This window comes from Anomalospiza imberbis, chromosome 7 (genome assembly GCF_031753505.1).
Source record: "Anomalospiza imberbis isolate Cuckoo-Finch-1a 21T00152 chromosome 7, ASM3175350v1, whole genome shotgun sequence".
Classification (NCBI taxonomy): domain Eukaryota; kingdom Metazoa; phylum Chordata; class Aves; order Passeriformes; family Viduidae; genus Anomalospiza; species Anomalospiza imberbis.
The window spans coordinates 18,349,953-18,370,583 of record NC_089687.1 but is presented as its reverse complement, the minus strand read 5'-3'; the positions used below and the strand labels follow the sequence as shown (position 1 = coordinate 18,370,583).

Below are 20,631 nucleotides of genomic sequence, written 5' to 3'. Positions count from 1 at the left end.
TAGCTCAAGGGAAATAAATGCAACCAATTAAAAAGAAAAAGGATACGTGTAAGAGCAACTATAGTGACCCAGGCAATTTAAACACAAGACTTAGAGCAAATGCTGTTAATAAAGATTAAATTAAGCTTAAATTAATTTTGTTGCATTCTGTGTAGATACTAAAATACACTGATGCCAATATATACATAACTTTTCTAATAATAAAATCATTAGTAATGAAAGTTTTACATGCAGACATTGTTATTCAGTCTTCCATGTCATCTTTCTTTGAGCTTTTTCTGGTTCATTTTTGATTTATAGTTTTTAATTTATATTGCTGGAATTTAACATTTATTTCTCTCTTTTTCTCTAGAGCACACAAATTCTAAGAATTCATCTTGCTACTAACAGGTTTTCTTTTGCTTTTTTTTTTTTCAGACTTTTGCAATGTCTTTGTTTCCATATCATTTTATTTCTTACTTTTTGCAATCTCATTAGCATTTTATTAAACCTTCATTAAAATTTCCCCCCAAAATTTTATTGTAATATTTTAACTGTCCATCCCATAATAATACTGTTTTGACATTTTTAAAGTATTTTCAAGTATTTTTCTTTCCATAAGCTAAGTGGCTATTTTTTCTAATTTGTACACTAGGTGGTTGTAAATGCCCTTGTAGGAGCAATCCCATCTATCATGAATGTATTGCTGGTATGTCTTATATTCTGGTTAATCTTCAGCATCATGGGAGTAAATCTTTTTGCTGGAAAATTCTATCACTGTGTCAACACCACAACTGGTGAGATGTTTGATATCAGTGATGTGAACAATTATACTCAGTGTGTGGAACTCATAAAAAGCAATCAAAGTGCCCGATGGAAGAATGTGAAAGTAAACTTCGATAATGTAGGAGCCGGATATCTTGCTCTGCTTCAAGTAGTAAGTAAATGTATATATTTTCTTTTTGCTCTTTTTAAAGGTATCTAAGAAAAATAGGCAAGTTAAAACTGTTAAGTAGAGGAATAATTTCTTCATAGCAATAATGTACAGGTCACACAACTCTATTACATTGTTTCTTGTAATTTTTTTTTATTATAGTAGAGTAATTTTCCTTTCCAAGACTAGAGAATACAGTCTCAGGATGATGACAGTAATAATGTGAAAATAGTAAGTGTAGAAAATAAAATAATCTCTTTAGTGGCACACAGTATAGAACTATCATATTCCTTAATGCTTATTAAAGAGTCATTATAGTATACTAAATAAGTATTATGTTACCTATAAATTTAAATAAGTATTATCCTTGTGAAGTACTGGATGGTATTGCATAGCATATTCATTCCATTAATTACTACTACTTATACAAAATATGTAAATTGCATTTCTCCTTCAATTGCTTATCTTATGCACTGTGTTCTGAACTGCCTTTATTCTAGGTACTGAGCATATTTTATTTGTGTCAAAGAAATAAAGACCTTAGCTCTTTACAGGTTCCTTGCTTAGAACGGAGCTTCTAAAGCCAGGATCTGATTCAAAACACAAGCAAGAAAGCATGTAATTACATTTAGGTGATTGAACTCTGTAGAATCACTTGTCTATAACTCAACATATAGCTTCACTGAATGAAAATATTTTTACAGCTCTGATATTCAAAGTTATCTAAGAATTTTATGCTTGGTCCTTCTATCTCAGAGCAGGTCAGTATCTCTAGCTGACCTTAATTCCAAAATTAACTACCTAATTAAAATGTTTTGCCTGTAAAGGCAATGTGACTCTTATGTGCAGAGTAGTAATACTGAATGATGACTGATTCTCTGGCTTCATATCTCATTGTTACCATTGCCTCTGAAGATGTGTAAGGAAAACTGCTTCTCTTGAAGCTGTGTATAAATGTCATCTGTGTCACACATCCAGACAGTCTAGGTCTTCAATAACTGCTTCACTACTGTGAACCTTTCGTTCTTCTTCTCTTTCTCTTTTTTTTTTTAAATTTTTTTTTCATTCTGATTTTTCTTAATTTTCATTAATACTCCTTCTGACCTTTACTTTTCCCACAGAGATTAAGGGATCTTTGAGCATGTTTTGTGTCACATCTTCATTTGATTGCCTCCATTAACATTTTCCCTTCACTCTTCTGTATTTATTGATCTTATCTAGCTCTGAATCTTTCCTAATATTGCTATGCAAAAGTGCACCGAATGGCTGGCAATTGCCAACTGAGCCAGAAAGATGTGTGAAGCCTGGCTGGAAGCACACCTTCTTAGTAACTGGTATTGCACTGCAAGATTCAGGAGGATACGAACGCTTCCAGAGTACAAGTTTTCTGCTGTGGAAACAGGCAGCTGTACCAAAGTACCAAAGCCACCTCTGGCAAGCACAGATGGAAATAAACTCCTTGGGATGGTTCCTCTCCTGAACCTCCTCAAGAGTGAAGCTCTTTGTTCATTTCACAGGCTTTTTTAGCTCTTTTTTCTTTATTATGTATAAGCTTGGAAACCCTGGCTAATGGTTGCACACTCGCACTTTCAACTAGCATGTCACACCAACTTTGGTGTTCGTTAGAAAATGGACATCCTGCATCCATTAAAATAAACTTCTTAGAGTAATGATGGCAGATCTTTTTACTCTTTACTTGAAAAAAGTCCCTATAGGAGCTCAGCCAAAATTTTAAGGATGTCAATTACATCTCTTTCATAGTTCACTTTTTGGTCTTCTGTAAAACAAATCTCTCAGGAAACAACATATATTTTTACTTTGAACAGTCTATTCCTTTTAGCTATGTGGGATTAAAACATTTCTAAAAATACCAGGTCGGTTTAGACACAGAAAAAAACCCATTCAGATGCATGTTGATTTCTGTCCAGAAGTTATAGTACTGATTCCATCAATTCATGTTGTAAACTTAACAAAATGGCTGTGGCCATGAGTGATTCTAGTAGATCGTACCTACATATCTCCAGCATTAATGGCTGTCTAAATCTTTCTTTCTTCATCAGCAAAGTAAACATCTACAGCTCCAAACATACTGTCAACTTGTTGAGAACTTCAGAGCTGGTTTTTAATATTATTTGAGTAACTAAAAAGAAAATAGTTAAAAAACTAGTATTGCTACAAAAAATATTTATGATGCCTGTGTTATCAAGTGTGGTTCAAAAATTTAGAAGTGATTTTATTAAAAGTGGAGGTCCAGATAAAGAAATAATCTAGTTATTGCATGTATTATGATATTTTCATGGAGAAGATAAACAACTTTGTTTTATTATTAGGCTACTTTCAAAGGATGGATGGATATTATGTATGCTGCTGTTGATTCACGAGATGTAAGTGTAAATCTTTCAAAGGTCACCTGTTGATTATTTTCTGATAAAGAGTATAACAGCTACACACACAACAAAGAATTATAATCAGCATCAATACATATTTTTTTTTGAATCTCAGAATTTTTACTGGAAAGAATCCCACTTCCTTCTGTTTAGTCAAAAAACCTAAATTGACTTAAGTGGACGGTTCTTTTTTTGGAAGGATAAAGTTAATGTAATAGAACAAGAAGAGGTTTTTGACAAATTATTTTGGTAATCATAACTATGAATCAATTTAAGATTATATGATGCAGTTATTCAATATGGAATACATTAATCGGGTTTTATAATTTGTAACTGTGCATTTCGTTGTGTCCTTAGGTTGAGTACCTATGTTACCTAGATATTTTAGTGCAGTTAGATTTTAAGGCTGAAGATCACCTCTTAAGCTTTCTGGGGATTAGAATTTTATTTTGGCTACAAAACCAATGCTCTGTTTAATTTACACAATAAGTCATGTTAATGATATTGTCTCCCAGAGTAAAATATCCTGTTTCATTATCTTTAGCATATCTTTAGCATAGTATCTTTCTACACTCAAGCTTGTTGTGCTGTAGAGGTGCAAATGCTGGGATGTGGCATCCAGAAAAACTGAGACAATAACAAAATCTTCCTTCGAAACTTCCTTAATTCAATGGATTTCACAAAACATATATTCACTAGATATTTATTGAAAGCAGCTGTTCCTAGCTGGATGTAAGAACGTTCATGCAGGACCAAAAGAGTTCCAGGGAAATTTAGGCAATAGTAAAATTTAGCGATTCTGTTGCATGATAATATACTGTACACAATATAAAATATTTAGATTTCTGCTTATAAAATTTTAAGTATTAATGACTGCTCTGCATTCCATATTGCTTCTTTCTTCTATATGAGGACCGTTGTATATATGTACATACACAAACATATCTGTGGGCACATTTACTTAAAAATTTCATATAAGCAATAATTCTGTCAGCTTCCAGTTCTCCAAATATTGATTGGAATGGGCAAGTTGGATCTTTTTAATACATTAGTGCTGTTCATAGCCTTTCTATCTGAGATGGCATAGACTTAATTCTAAATTATACGTATTATTTTTTACATCTAGTATTCTCATGAGTAATAATTTCATAATTTGTTTTATATTTTGTAGGTAAAAGATCAACCTAAGTATGAGGACAACTTGTATATGTATCTCTATTTTGTCATCTTTATCATATTTGGATCATTTTTTACCTTGAACCTTTTCATTGGTGTTATTATAGACAACTTCAACCAACAAAAAAAGAAGATAAGTATTTAAATTATTTCCATATTGGTATGAATTACTACCTATAATGAATTTAAAAGTTATTTCTGTAAGGCAAATAAAAGTCAAAAGGTATTTCAAGATCTTAAATAAAGTGTTTCTTTTTAAAAAATAATCTGTGCTAAAATCTGTGCATGTGGTTCTGAACTTTGCATTCTTTGCCCTTTGACAAATAAAAAGTTGGTTCATAATTTGCAAATTGAGTAAACAGTTACAATGAAGACATGAAAAGTGAACGTGAATTATTGGTGTGATTAGATGCAATATTATCTGACATGAAATAGTTTCTTTTTCATTTTACTATAAAGAATTAAGATAAATTGAGGTACATTCATTATAATTATTCTTACAAACTCTTGACGCTTAATGAAGACACAATATGGCATTGTGTTGATATAATGAATAACGGATCTGCAAACTGATTAAACAATAAGTTAAGTCAAATAGACCTTGTATGAATAGGCTTGTAGATGTAAGTAAAAATATATACATAAGGGCTTTTTTTTCTAACACTTCTATGAGAATGAGATTAATTCATTAGACACAAATACAATCTATAATTTCTTATCAGTAGTAAAGCAAAGATATACAGGGAATGGTGGTTTCTTTCTGTATACTTTTGACATACAATTATGTTTAAAATAATTGTATTGGTAGTGCATACAGTTCAGTTTTAAAGAACTTTAAAATATAAAAATACTAATAAGCACATTTAAAATATTTTGAAGCCTCACAGTTTTTAGTTTTCAAATGGCCAGGGTCATTCTAAATTTCTGTGTGCTGTGAAAAAGCAGTTTCATATGATTTGGTATTTTTTCAATCACCAGTTAAAAACCAGCAATACCAGACAGAATCTCTGGTAAAAGAAAACTGTGAACTACACAAATCTTTCCTTGTGCAAATATTCTTTAGCTTCCTAAACATGTCGGGGGTTACTATCAATTTTGTGATGTTTCAGGCTGTGGTAGCCAATTTAGCAGACGGTGACATTGACATTGTACTTCCATCTGACTCAGTGCAGATTCATCAATAAGCACAATTTACCTATACTGGAAGTCAGTTAGTCAGTTGCACATCTGACTGGCAGCATTTGCATCTGCAAAGGCTGATTTGAGTTTGTCAAGGTTGGTTCCTTCCAGTGGTGTTTTAATTTGCTATGGCATGACATAAATTACTTTTCTTAATTTTACATCAAAGGTGGGGGGGGGGTGTTTGCTATTAAAACCCATGGATTAGATACTAATACACTCTCCTAACACAACTTCTGAGTCAAAGTTATGCCCCTTTTAGACCTGTCTAGCTGTAATCCTAAAAATCTATACAGAAGATAGGCCATGTAAGGCCCTAGTCACACTCCTATTCACTAAACATATCCTAATCAGCAAGTTATTGAACAGCATCAGTATAGCAAGAATTCTTTTAGCCATTTCAGCAAAAGTGAGCATGAAGACATTGGAAAAACTCAACTGCCAAGCTGACAAGGCATCAGTAATGGGTTCTTCTGTGCGTTAGGAATGTGTATGAGCATCCACCCCGTAAACACCTGAAAAAACCCTTCCTTTTTTGTATAAATTATATATAATTTTAATATTATATTACAGGGAGACATACTGTAGATAAATGTTTTATGTGTGGACATGATACTAATTAATTTTGATATTGTTTCTTTACTTTGGAGGTCAAGATATATTTATGACAGAAGAACAGAAGAAATATTATAATGCAATGAAAAAATTGGGATCCAAAAAGCCACAGAAACCAATACCGAGGCCAGTGGTATGAGCAATTTGATTTTTACACCCTTAATATTAAATACTCATTTGGGAATATAGTCTTGTCCACAAGATAAGGTTATAGGTCTGGAAATAAAATATTTTTTCCATTTATTTTCTTGTAACAGTAGAAATTGTCCCTTTTTGAATCCATCAGATTAGATAATTAATATTTTGTTTAATAACATACACACTGAAGTATGAACAAAATTATTTAATAATGTTAAATTTAATAATGATAAATGCCAAAATTCCCTAAGTCCTGGAAAATCACAATTGTTTGGATCATTTATTGGTTCTTTTTACCTGGGATAAACTTCATTTTCTGTTTTTTCTCCTGACAGAGAATTTGTAGGAAATGGGGATGCACTGGCCCTTGCTGCTGAAGACAGAAAGGGGCACTGGTAACCTATTGGGAAAGACAGATGCAGAAAATCTTACAGAATAAAAGAATGTCCTAGGGAGTAAAGCATAGGCTAGGATAAATTTGTCTCTAAGATAAGACACTACTCTTGTTATTTACTGAACTCCTACACTGTTTAAAAAAATAAAATACTTGCTGCACCTTATGCACCAAGTGGTTAAAAAAAGACTTTCTAAGGAGAGACATATGGCAAAAAACATTGAGCTAAGTACTAAAGAAAAACTAGGATATTACAGTCTTGGTCTGTTTGAGACGTGTCTTCAGCAGCCCAATGATCTCACCAAACACAATTAGTTTAAGGAAGAAAGAGGGTTAGCATTCTAAAACCATCTGAGAATAAAGATAAGAAAATTAGCTTTTGTTTGGCTAATACTCTTGCTGGCTATCAATTTACACCACCTATTATCCCAATAATATTAACTATCATTGTTATTACTCTTCTTATTGCAGCATTTCCCTTGTCTCTTCAGCCAACAGTGGGGAACTTCTTGATTCACTCTAGCAAGATGAGATATAAACCAGCATATGTTGGGCTTATTGCCTCTATTGTGAATGAGTCTTGCTCTGCACTCCTAAATCTTGAAGAGAGTTGTTTTCTCAATTGGCATTTTAAAAGAAAATTATTTTCACTGTATAAACTGAATTCCATCTTTGTGTTTGCAGAACAAATTCCAAGGCATGATCTTTGATTTTGTAACCAAACAAGTATTTGACATCAGCATCATGATACTCATCTGCCTTAACATGGTCACAATGATGGTAGAAACAGATGATCAGAGTAAAGAAATGGAAACAATTTTATCCCGGATTAACCTGGTGTTCATTGTCCTTTTCACTGGAGAATTTGTCCTGAAATTGATTTCACTTCGCCATTACTACTTCACTATAGGCTGGAATATTTTTGATTTTGTGGTTGTGATTCTCTCCATAGTAGGTAAGAGCAGCTCCCTTTTAAGAAAGAACTAGTGGAATAAATAGGAAACATTTGTTTCAAGTATGTTGATACTGATAGTAGAATTTCCTTTTTCCTATGACTTACATGTTGATTCAGATCTTCATATTATCTAGCATACAATATATGTAATGTTGCACGTAAGATTTTTATCTCTCCCATTAGATTCACTGTCATTTTCCACATCAAAAGACATAATGGAACTGTTTGGCATATTAGGTTAATGTGTACAAATATAAAGAGGAATGTTTAGTGGTATATGCAAACTAATCACAGATTTACTTTCAGTACTAAAACTGAAAATTATGTGACATGGGTGTGATTATTTTATTTTTGCTAAGATTTGTCCGTTAAAATCTAGTGACTGTCCAAAGTGCAAATGAGTGACACATCTCACTCATTGTGAGAAAGATTGTGCTGATAAAACATAGATCTGTTCAAGAAATCTCTGACTTGCAGAAATTAAGCCAATATCATCCTTCATAAAGAAAGGGCTTAAAGGCTCAGCTTCAAGAATTAGCTGCATCTAAGACATAAACACCCCTTTCCCAACCATTTTAAGAACTACTGAAAGCTTAGACAGGGAGTACCTACTTGCTACCATCAGTCTTCATTTTACTTATTTACCTTCTCTAGGATAGCATTTCAACATAAGGAAAGATGCTTTCACCTTATTAACAGCTTTCAATAAAATATAATAACTTGTATAATTTTTTGTTATAGCATAGAATCACTACACTGATTATATTGGAGACAGCAATAACTCAGTCTTACTATAGATAATTAATTAATTTAAATTTTTATTTTAATTATTCACTTTTTTTCCTAGGTATGTTTTTGGCTGAGATGATTGAGAAGTACTTTGTATCTCCCACACTATTCAGAGTCATCCGGCTTGCCAGAATCGGTCGAATCCTGCGCCTCATTAAAGGCGCTAAGGGAATCCGCACTCTGCTGTTTGCTTTGATGATGTCTCTTCCTGCTTTGTTCAACATTGGGCTGCTGCTCTTCCTGGTCATGTTCATCTATGCGATATTTGGCATGTCCAACTTTGCCTATGTCAAGAGGGAAGTTGGGATTGATGACATGTTCAACTTTGAAACGTTTGGCAACAGCATGATCTGCCTGTTTCAGATCACCACGTCCGCTGGCTGGGATGGTTTGCTCGCCCCAATTCTCAACAGTGGGGAGCCAGACTGTGACCCCCATAAAGATCATCCAGGGAGCTCTGTGAAAGGTGACTGTGGCAACCCTTCTGTTGGGATTTTCTTCTTTGTCAGCTACATTATCATATCCTTCCTGGTAGTGGTGAACATGTACATTGCTGTGATTTTGGAGAACTTCAGTGTTGCTACTGAAGAAAGTGCTGAGCCCTTGAGCGAGGATGACTTTGAGATGTTCTATGAAGTCTGGGAGAAGTTTGATCCCGATGCAACACAATTCATAGAATATAGTAAACTATCAGATTTTGCAGCTTCATTAGATCCACCTCTTCTCATAGCAAAACCAAACAAAGTCCAGCTTATTGCAATGGATCTGCCCATGGTGAGCGGTGACAGAATTCACTGCCTTGACATCTTGTTTGCTTTCACAAAGCGTGTTTTGGGGGAAAGTGGGGAGATGGACGCCCTCAGAATACAGATGGAAGATCGGTTTATGGCAGCCAATCCTTCCAAAGTCTCCTATGAACCAATTACAACCACACTGAAACGAAAGCAGGAGGAAGTGTCTGCTGTCATCATTCAGCGTGCTTACAGACGGCACCTCTTAAGGCTAAAAGTTAAACAGGTGTCTAGTATATATAACAGAAATAAAAACAAAGAAGGAGATGGACACATTATAAAAGAGATAATAATTGACAAACTAAAAGGAAACTCCACTCCAGAAAAAACAGATGAGAGTTCTTCTACAACTTCCCCACCCTCTTATGACAGTGTAACAAAGCCAGAGAAAGAAAAATATGAAAAAGATAAAGCAGAAAAGAACTACAAAGGTAAAGACATCAGGGAAAATAAAAAATAATGATCTAAGAATTTTGTTAATGGGACAACTTGTTTACAGTCTTTGAGAATGAATCATCAACAGGACTCCTGCAGGAGATTTATGCCAAACTGACAGTTTTTACACATATATATGTGTGTGTGTGTGCGTGTGCGCGCGCGTGTGTGCATATATATACATTATATATATACTTAAGGTCAGTGCCTATAACAAAACAGTGAACCTCCATCATCAGACTGTGACTCTGTTCATCAGGGTAAAAAACTTGACAAGAGGTTACTGTTTTCACTACAGCTGACACTGCTAAGAATAAGGGAAAAGGTGGCTCCACAGAGAAGATGGAGCATGAAATGAGTGCGAAAGGATACTTTATTTCCACAACATGTAGAACAGTAATTCTCTTCACTGTTTGTAATGCAACTGCCACATTTGTCATATTTTTACAAAAACTGTATTAGTGTATTTATCATTTTTTAATTCACAGGTTGTTTACTATTACATGTGACTATTTTTGTAATAGGTTTTCAGTTGGGGAAAGAGGTATGAGGACCAGGAATTCTACTCTCAGATTCTCTATAATGTACAGATAGAAGTGATTTGCATAGACATGCTGCACTTGTCAATCATGCATAAATAAAAATATGACATTGCACAAAGCCGAAGATTTTAAGAACTTCCATGTTTCAGGGTTGCTCTTAAATTTGAAATATTTTAACTACTTGTATGGCTGCATCCAGATTATGTGGATTCAGATTAATGTGCCTGGAGAGTCTCCTCTAATTCACAGGAATCTGCAATGACTTATTTTTATGGGAATGACTAAACATGAATAAGTTCTTGTTTATGTTAAAATATTTACAGTTCAAAAAATATTGTGCAATTTCTGCACTGGAAAAATAGCTTCACCAAAATATATCTAGGAGTTCTTTTATTTTGCTTTGGTTTTGACAGCTCTTTTTTTTTCCTGGGCTATTCTTTGGTTATTGTCTTCTCTCATTATCTCCAACATCCAGTGAACCCAAAAAATACCCTTTTCCATGTAAATATTAACAGTATACTGTTGTGCATATTTGAGCATAGAATTAAATGGCTTTGCCACATTGAATTGCATCAGATACGTACCACAGTATGGTTAATTTGCAAGACAACAGGACATGTTGTATTCTGTATCATAGATAGGTGAGTATCACTGATGCATGTCAATGCTGTTGCTGCTGTACCTTGCTCCTTCACTGTCCACAGTCTCCACTATAGGAAGCCATGTGTCAGTGATGAAGTGAATCAAGTTGTCCAACCAGACCTCATTCTTTCAAATCATTAAGCAATAGTTTGCAGATATTTATGAGCTTTTTTAGTTTTGCATTTTAAATTTGAAGTGGCTGCTATGTCGTGTAGAATCAGACTGTACAGGCCATATTGCAAACTGTTAAACCTGTTGACAATGTGATTAGCATATATAAATAATGTAAAGAAATAACATTTGGCAACAGTTCTGTATGTAAGAAAAGTGTCTTCAAGTTTAGATCACTGTTTCTTATATTTCTTTCCTCATTCACTTGGCTTATTTTCTAACCAAAGTAATTCCAAACTGGCATCATCACACTATGGGAAAAAAGTGCGTATTTGTAGACTACCTTGTTTTAATAATATATTTGCATATATTCCAATGTGAAGTAAATTGTGTAAATCTGGAACCCAGCTTGTTTACAAATAGTTACAGGACATAGCAAGGAAAGCATTAGGGGAATGTGAGAATTTCTAGCACTATTTGCATCAGAAGTTCCAAGATAGTCTCATAGTTGATTAAATCCTTGCTATCTTGCAGTGTCTGTTTACATAGTCTACTCTTATTATTTTTGAATCACAGTTCACTAGGCTTGTACAAATAAAATATTTCCCAAGAAAAAAATGGCACATTTGTATAATCGAGGACATCAGGACATTTTGTGTTTCATACACAAGCTAACATTAAATGTAGAATCTTTCTTTTACAAATGCTTTGGACTTGTAATGTGTTGGTGAAATGCATGCAAGAAATTGTTATTATCATAAACAACGCAAACAATATTACATATGGGCCAAAAAATAAAGATTTCTTTTTTTTAATTATGTTTATTTTGCTTTGTCTCTGATCTTCTATTGGTTAATGCAAGATAAAAACTGACTTTGGTGTGAATAAGAATTGCTTTCTTTTTCCCTGTAGCTAAACACCTTATTCTTCACATTTTAACTTCTATATAAAATAATTATAAAAAAATCTGATAACTTTGATCAAACTGCATTTATTTTTATTTATTTGTTATCAGCATATTGTCTGGGAATAAAACAGGACACAATTCTATCCCCAAAATGTCTGTCAACCCTCAAAAGCCCTTCTCAGCCACAAAGGCACTGCTTACTACTGCTACCAAAGCTGCCCATGTTTTATGAGTCTTAAATATGCAAACAAACTTCCCAGTGAAGTTTTTTGTTTGGTCCCATTTAACATTTAGCAAAGGGACTCACTGCAAACAGATAAAAATTCGTTTTAGTTGCCTAATGATTCTTTTTATTCCAGTAATTCTCAAAATTAATAAATACCATCTCATCTGATCTCACCAGTAAGGGATAACACTGATGCTGAGCTGTGACAAGTAGTGTTCATAACCAAAGTATCTGGATGTTAAACAATAACACAGTTTGACTTAATATGAATGTCATCAAGATGTTCAAGGGTAGAAAGATTTAGGACATTGAAATACCACATTATCATATTATCTAATTTAAAATTTATTATTACACTTTAAAACTAACAGTAAATAGAACATTCCTGGAGTTTTCTTACTGGCATGTTTTCAGTGTTCCTGATATTACTGTGTATATTATGCCATATTAACCATATTTTGGCTAAATATTTAATTTCTTATATAACCATGAAATAACTGATGGGACATTGTAACACTAAAGTCTATCCAAATCTCTAATACACTGAGCATCAGCAGTTGCTGCAGCTGTCTCTGAGTTGGACTAGCATGCAATAAGGAAGCCATACTTCTCACTGGTTCATAGAAAATGCTGAGTTGAAAGGGACCCACAAGGATCATTGAGTCCAACTCCTGTCCAAGAGCATTGTCCAAATCTTCTTCAAATCTGTCAGACTTGGTGCTGTGACCACTTCCCTGGTGAACAATGGCAGTGCCCAACCACCCTTTAAGTGAAGAGCCTTTTTCTAATATCCAACCTAAACCTCCCCTGACACAACTTCAGGCCATTCCCTCAGGCCCTGTCACCAGTCACCACAGAGAAGAGATCAGTGCTGCCCCTCCTCTTTCCCTCACAAGGAAGTGCTAACTGCAATGAGGTCTCTCCTCGGTCTCTTCCAGGCCTAACCAAGTGCCCTCAACCACACCTCATATGGCTTCTCCTCAAGGCCCTTCACTATCTTCATTGCACCCCTTGGGACACTTCCCAATTGCTTCAGCTCTTATATTTCAGTGACCAAAACTGCACATAATATTCAAGGTGAGGCTGCTCCAGTGTAGAGCAGAGCAGAACAGGACAATTTCTGCCTTGCACAGTTAGCAATGCTGTGCTTGATGCCCCCAGGACATGGCTGACCCTTCTGGCTACCAGGGCACTGACGACTCGCCAGTGACCAGGATGCCCAGGTCTGTGGCACTGCTCTCCAACACCTCATTCCCCAATCTGTCTGTACATCCAGGGTTGCCCAATCCCAGGTGCAGAATCCAGCACTTTTGCTTGCTGAACTTTATATGGTTGGTGATTGTCCAGTCTTCTAATTTGTTGAGGTATCTCTGCAGGGTCTTCCTGCCTTCAAGGGAGTCAAGAGGTCCTCCCAGTTTTGTATCATCTGTGAACTTGCTTAATATCCCTTCCAGTCCTGCATCCAAGTCCTTCATGAAGATGTTGAAGAGAATAGGTCCTAAGACGGAGCCCTGTGAAACTCCACTAATGACAGATCACCAACCTTATGTCATCCCATTCATTACAATGCTTTGCACCCAATGTGTGAGCTGTGTGTGAGATTACATGGTGTGCTTCTCCAGCTGTGTGCTTATATGAATGGCTTTTCCTACACTAGAAAAATGCCTTACTAAGAACATGCAGAATTGTTAAGCCTGCTCATACCCTTAGATCCTGGAGATGGCCTCTGGCCCTCTTAGAATACAGGGTTAAAGCTCAAGACATGGCCTTCCCTAGCTGTCTGGGCATACTTACAAGCACCTGGCCTGCAGGCCCAAATGAGAGAATCTTCTAACTTGTGTTGATGTCAATATGTACATCCTTGAAGTCAAAGTTATGTACATTATTTATTCCACTAGTCCTCTGACTTATTCATCTAACCTTATAAATTATTCAATTTATTTCCAGAGACTTTTGGAACTCTTCTGTTTCTGTGGTTCCCTACTTCAATCTAATAATTTCATTTTACTGTTATCTTTTCACATTACCTGTTCAAACCAGCACCTAATATCTGCAGAATTTTTGCTCTGTGAAAAGGATGGCAAGTGTTCTGATGAGGAATGAGAGTTCATCATTTATTTTCAGGAACCTGGAGTCTCTTACAGTACTCTGTAAAAGTGAGGTTATTGCATCCAACTACTACCAAGCACTGTATGTGGAAAAACACTGACAATGCTTTTGGCATGGACTAGCAGAAATGGCTGAGGGTCTTGGTTCAACCTGGTTTGTAAACAGGCTCACTTTGAGGGCATGTATGTCTTCCTAATTACCCTTTGCTGCTTCTGTGAACAACTTCTTCCCTCCTACCTATTCCTTATCACACAGAAATCAGTTGAATTTCTATAATTTAAACCTCACATTACTCCACTCCTGTGCTTTCAATGCATTTGAATGGAAATGACACTTGAAAGAACTCTCCACATGCTACTAGGTAAGCCAGTAGTGATGGCTATTCCAGTCGAGCATAGTTTTATATTACTACCATATTGTGCTTGTAGTCCTTCCCTAATGTTAATCCTCCTTTGTTTCCAGCCAGCAAAGGAGGATTCCTTATTTTATTAGTTCCTAAAATCCTTACTGTATGACTATACTGATCCATGTCCAGGTGAATTTTCAACATGTCCAACCACAGACAAAATGCCTTCCACTCTGTATTCAACTTCTTAACTGTCACATATTGCCAAAAAGAGCATTAGTAATACTGACAGTAGAGCTAAGTCACTCTCCTAGTATAAGTTCATTACTTGGTACTTTTCCTTAATGAGTTTTCAGATAAAAAATTTCCACATGAATACCCAGAAAGGAGACATATTCCTGTTAAGTACATTACAAATTAATTCATAGGGCAGCTTAATGCTGTTCCCATGCAAGTGCTCCCAGAAGTCCCAGTGCCTCACATGAGCTAATGCAGCAGTACTACCATGTGCACAGTCATGAAAGAGTAACGAGCTTGCAGAATTAACTAGAGCTAATTCAGCACTGAGGTGATTTTAACAAAGGAGGAAAGACCAGTGTGTGGTGGAAGAAATACCCCACTGTTTCCTCCAAGAAGCAGATTGGCCACAATAAAGACAAGCAGGACTTCCATTGTGGGAAGTTAGGATCCTGAATAGTCAAATGTATTTACTGTGAAATTTATTAACGCAGTAAAGGAAATGGTGAGTACTCAGTACTTTTAAGTCCATTATAAATTGTATACTATAATTTATTGAAAAAAAATTAAATCCTTTGGAAGGTGAAATCATGACGGGAATTAAAAAATCAGGAAAGTCCTTGACCAGAGGGTTGATCACTAGTATATGACTGACATGATACATTATTATTATTATTATTATTATTATTGCTACACTAAATGTCACAATTGTGTGAAGATTTTTACATTTCAGAGCTTAACTGTCTTGAAGTGCCATTTGTTGTGATTTTTATGTTCATCTTTTTAGTTCTTCAACTAGATAGATAAAATGGAAAAAACATAAAGAAATCTGAGCACCAAAGATTACTGGACTAACAATAAAATCTTACACTTAAAATAAGTTTATATTATTTTTTATTTTTGCCATTTTGAAAATGTTTGGCTATCTAGAAAAAGATAAGCCTTGGAAAAGACAAATAATACCATGCGAGTGAAGCTCAAAACCACAGAAATTCTTAATTATAAGCAGACAAAGCAAATAGCAAGCAGAGTTCATTAGCCATGTGTTCAAATTACTGAGCTTGTTACAATGGATGTTTTCTAAAAGATCATGATTAATAAACATACAATTTAATAATAAGACAAGATAAGGTAAAGGAGAATGGTGAAGCGCTGTGATCTGTTTCCACTAAATACCACAGAGCAGGGATGGGCTTCATTTTTGTAATGTAACACATACTCTGCACCACTTCACAAATTAAATACCTCACCCTCATAGAAGAAAACATACTGCAACATGAGGCTTGGCTAAGATAAGAGAATAAATTGTACGCAGTAGCCTAAGTAAACTGAAGCCAATTACCATCTCTCAGGAGAGAAGACAAATCACATGCATCTCTGCAGCAAGTGCTATGTTTGATGCATATATGAAAAGACATATCATGAACAATTTATAGCAGTAAAGCAGGCATTCGTTCCCAAGCATTCCACACTTCAAGTACATTTCCTGTATAATAAAAGCCACTTAATGTTTTTTTTTTCTCATAACCTACATTAAGGGGTAACAGGGAAAACACTATCACTCCTAAAAGTATTAACCGTTTTTATAGGAAACACACATAAAAATATAAAAAGCACTAACCAGACCTTACATAGCATTACAGTATTTTTTCTATAACAGGAATTTCAGTATCACAGGGATCTTTATGCTTTATTCTAAAACTCTAGTAGTCTGTACATGGATCACAAACACTCTGCCTCACCATTTTCCTGATATAGAAGTGTTTGGTTTGCTTTCAGAAGGTATAGCCCCAGGTACATGCTTACAGTGAAATACAAGCAAAGTATAATCTTAATAAGTGAAATTGGTCATCTAAATCAAAGTGGGTCATGCCATTTTTTCCCTCAGCCTAATGCAGTGATATCACATCCAGCAAGCCAAAAGAGGCAGTTTAACAACATATCATGTAACCGCAGCAATATTCAAAGATAACATGCACAAGTTTTTTAATTATATCACACAAACACTGTAAGTTGTATTATGAATTTCTTTCTCAGAGATTTGGACCTGATTGACTGAATTGAACAGCTACAAAAAGTTACATGTTTTCAATTTTTCCTCTTATTGTTGTTACAGGGGGATGACAGTGATAGGTCCAATTTTATGACTACAGGAAGCTTAGTCCTGGTATACACTTCAGAGATCCCAGCTCTGATCTAAGGAAGGAAATTGATTGACCCAGAAAAAAAATAACAGATTTTATCTCTGTGGAATATCAAAGGCCTTATCTTACCTCTTCATGCAAATATGCAGAGAAAGATCTGAGAACTGTGTAAAAGCATGCAATGCAAAGTTGTATAAATTCTCTCTCTCAATTAGGAAACATTAAAGGAAATACATAAACACAAAAAATATACAGAAGGTCAAAGGGATAGTAGTTTTAATTGATACAGTCAGAGTCCAATATGTAGGACACATATCATAAGTATCATTTATTCTTTGGATGGGATTTTGCTTCTGCAAGTCCAGGGAACAGCACATTCTTTTCAAACTCTGAAAGTGATGAGATAAAAGTGGCAGAGCATATGCTACTTCCATGAATGTGTGCTGTGTAGAAAGGATGTTACTAACATCTCCCATCTGCACCAGGCACATCCTTAATTCATGTGCTGCAGAGTTAGTTCAGAAATTAGGACAAGCAAAGATTTTTATTTTACTGTTATCTTCATAATGAAGTATTTTAACCTAATTGAAAATGTATATTTTCAATTATATGTTTTAGCCTTAAAATCTATAATGCTCCATTTAGCATATTTTTTTCTTTTTTTAATCAAAGAATGAGAATAAATTGCCTGGTGTATCCAGGTTGTGCAATAGGCAGAAGTAGTATTTAAATTACCTGCAACCTCTACCATGCCTTCTAGGTTCCTCACACACAGCAGAATTTCAAGAGTTCCACATGGGGACATGAAACAATATCCTGCTTTCTGCCCATATATATGGAAATATACAACGAGTGGAAATAGCTGTAAGGGGTACTTGGCCGCCATTGGGCAGTCCTATAGGGGAACTCTCAGTTCACAGATCCAGCACAACTAGCCTATTGTCATACTGTGATCTGAGTTCACTACACTCTGACATTGGTACCTTGTGTGTCTTCATGTCATAAAAAACAAGTCATTAAACTTAGTAGGTAACTAAAATACAAAGCCCCCCATTGTTTACTTAAGTTCAGATTACTTGTCCATAGCATGCAATGTTTTTTAGTTAGGTGATTTATGCTGTCAATGCAACAGGCAGAGTAATTTGATGGCTGGGCAGTAAATTCTCAAAGTGATTTTGTGAGCCTGTATTTCTTGTTCTAACAATTTTATTTATATTTTTCAGACTGTTCATATACACAAGAATATACAAGCTCTTTGTGTCGCTTCAGATTAAAATATGTAACTGACAATGCTGTTTACCGGCTTGGCTGTTCCCAATCCACATTCTGCAGAATTTGTCTAGCTGAAGCTAGAGATTTTAAATATTTTACAGTAAAACTATATTCCTATATTTTCTAGGTCACTGCTTTTTTCTGTTCCCAAATCATTAGGAACAAACAGCAGAGTGAAGGAAATGCTTCATCTGAAGATGGAGTACAAAGAAGACCAGTTGTTCTCTGCAGCTCACCACTGCTCCCACACTGCTCCACAGCACTGAAAACAGACAAAGAGCTGCTTCCCTTGGGAAACTAAGATCCAGATAGTAACTGTCATTTAACATGGGGATTTAGACACTTTAAGGAAGTACTAGCTGGAGTCCTTTCTTCCATTTAGCCATATCACTCTAATTAATTCCTCATTAAAAAGGTAGGATTTCTTTCCATCTTTACTCTCCCAGAGCTCTCCTTCTTTATGTCAGCCTACATTAATTTGAAACAGGGACATCTTCCTGCTGTCTGTGTACAACATTCCTGACTGAACTTTAGGCTGAAAACTCCAACATGAAATTTTAATTATATTACAGATAACAAACACTTTTCCACAACCCATCTTCTCCAGGTGTTATGTGCAGTCATACAGAATGACAACTGCATGGTCCTTAATATAAAATTCTACTCATGTAAACCACAAAAATTCCCAGCTTTCATTTACCTTGTTCTGCACCCTTCAAGTCTGACAGTCCTTTGCCTTTTTTGGTATGGTAACTCTATTGCATATCTCTCAAGTTTCCCACTCCTTGTTCAAGCACTTCACCTCCTCCTGTACCAGAGGTGTTTACTTGTGCTACTGCAAAGGAGGAGTGGAATTGAAAGGACAAGTATCCTGCAGCAATTCCAACTCCAGCTGTGGTCTTGGCAGACTGCAGAAGTTTAAATGAGGCCGCTCCAGGTCAGGCCACACAAAGCACGTGGAAGGAAAATACTAACCATTCACTAGGTGGCACTTTTATGACCCACTTGAATCTGAAGCCAAAGAACATGCAATCACATTTTTCTGCTATGACATTGACTAGGTCAAACCATATTTCATCCCTGAAAGTGCTCTAAGACTTCTTTCACAAGAAAAAGACTATGTGTCCTAAGCAAAGCCCAACTTCATATTTCTACTTACCTAATTTGCTGGGATATACTGTGGGAAGACTGAGATGAAGGACTTTTCCCATTTATTCTCATTAACATTTCCCACCACGTGTGTCTACTTTCTGCTGCTAGTACTGATAATAGCCACAGAGTTCTTCCTTCTTATTCAGACTAGTGCCCTAAAACACTGCTGCATTAATAAGTTTTCATCTCAGCATATAGGTATACTTTTCCTTCTGAAGTGCCTGACTCAGGGAAAACCTTTGGTCAATACAATGCAAAGGTTCAGGCAGTCCAACTGTGATTGTCCTCTTGCCTTTCCAATCCACGTAAAGATTTTAAATGGCAAATGCAAGCAGCCTCTATCACACTGTCTGCAATGATCGATTCTTTCCCATTCCTGCATTTCAGGGAGCATGCACGCACATAATAGAGTAAACAGGGTAGGCACGTAACCATGTGTAACCCATACAAAAGAACCCACAGCTAGAAGGAGAATATCTTCATCCCTTCCCCCATTCAGGAATTACTATCATCTTACAAGAGCCCTCCCTTAGGGCTGTATGTAGTCATGGTGACAAGACATCACCACCTGTCTGCCCCTGCAATGGAGGCAATGAGCCAGAATGCAAAGCTTTGTTTTGCTGCTGCTGAATACATATAGCACATTTCCAAAGAGCCTGATTCAAACAGAAACCAAAAAAAATGATAACACTTCTCAAAACATAAAATCTGAAGGAAGTTCCAGATTTATTAATAATAGCTTATGAAAATGAATTAATGAAACAAAGTGGCTTGAAAATCTACATGAATTAACATGCTTCACACTCTGCAAAATGCAATTTTAGTTATAAAATCATAAAAGAGGATGCTTTATGACCAAAAGCTGAAAATGCTGACATTACAGAAACAGAATTTAAAATAGGCTGCAACTGTTAACACACATTGCTTTTATTCACTGTGTGCAGTGAAAATGCACACAGACTATTACGTACTGCTTGCCTGCTCTTAACAATGTCCAGCTTGCAGCATTTTTCTGGTTTTATTACTGACTCTAAACATCAGCTGACCAAAAATCAGAGAACCTGCTAAAGTACTAGCACAACACAACTCAGTGAAGGGCAGCAGTAAACATTATAAATAACGAAACAGACAGCTGAAATGCATCCCAGCAAAGAAAGGAGATGGCCTAAAT

At 35.5% G+C, this 20,631-nt stretch overlaps 1 protein-coding gene across 6 annotated transcripts in view; it reads left to right on the top strand.

The window, feature by feature from the left end:
* Positions 1 to 11,882, top strand: part of LOC137477082 (sodium channel protein type 2 subunit alpha-like) — a 71,066-nt gene extending 59,184 nt beyond the window's left edge. For 5 of the 6 annotated variants that reach the window (XM_068195724.1, XM_068195723.1, XM_068195721.1 and 2 more), the window contains 3 exons: positions 635 to 916; positions 3,244 to 3,297; positions 4,472 to 5,800. In XM_068195724.1, coding sequence (XP_068051825.1) covers positions 635 to 916; positions 3,244 to 3,297; positions 4,472 to 4,621 — 486 coding nt within the window. In that variant the 3' untranslated portion in view covers positions 4,622 to 5,800. Of the gene's footprint in view, positions 1 to 634; positions 917 to 3,243; positions 3,298 to 4,471; positions 5,801 to 6,298; positions 6,404 to 7,486; positions 7,758 to 8,604 lie in introns of those variants that run through there. The other variant, XM_068195725.1, reaches the window with a different exon arrangement.
* The last annotated feature ends 8,749 nt before the right edge of the window (positions 11,883 to 20,631 follow it).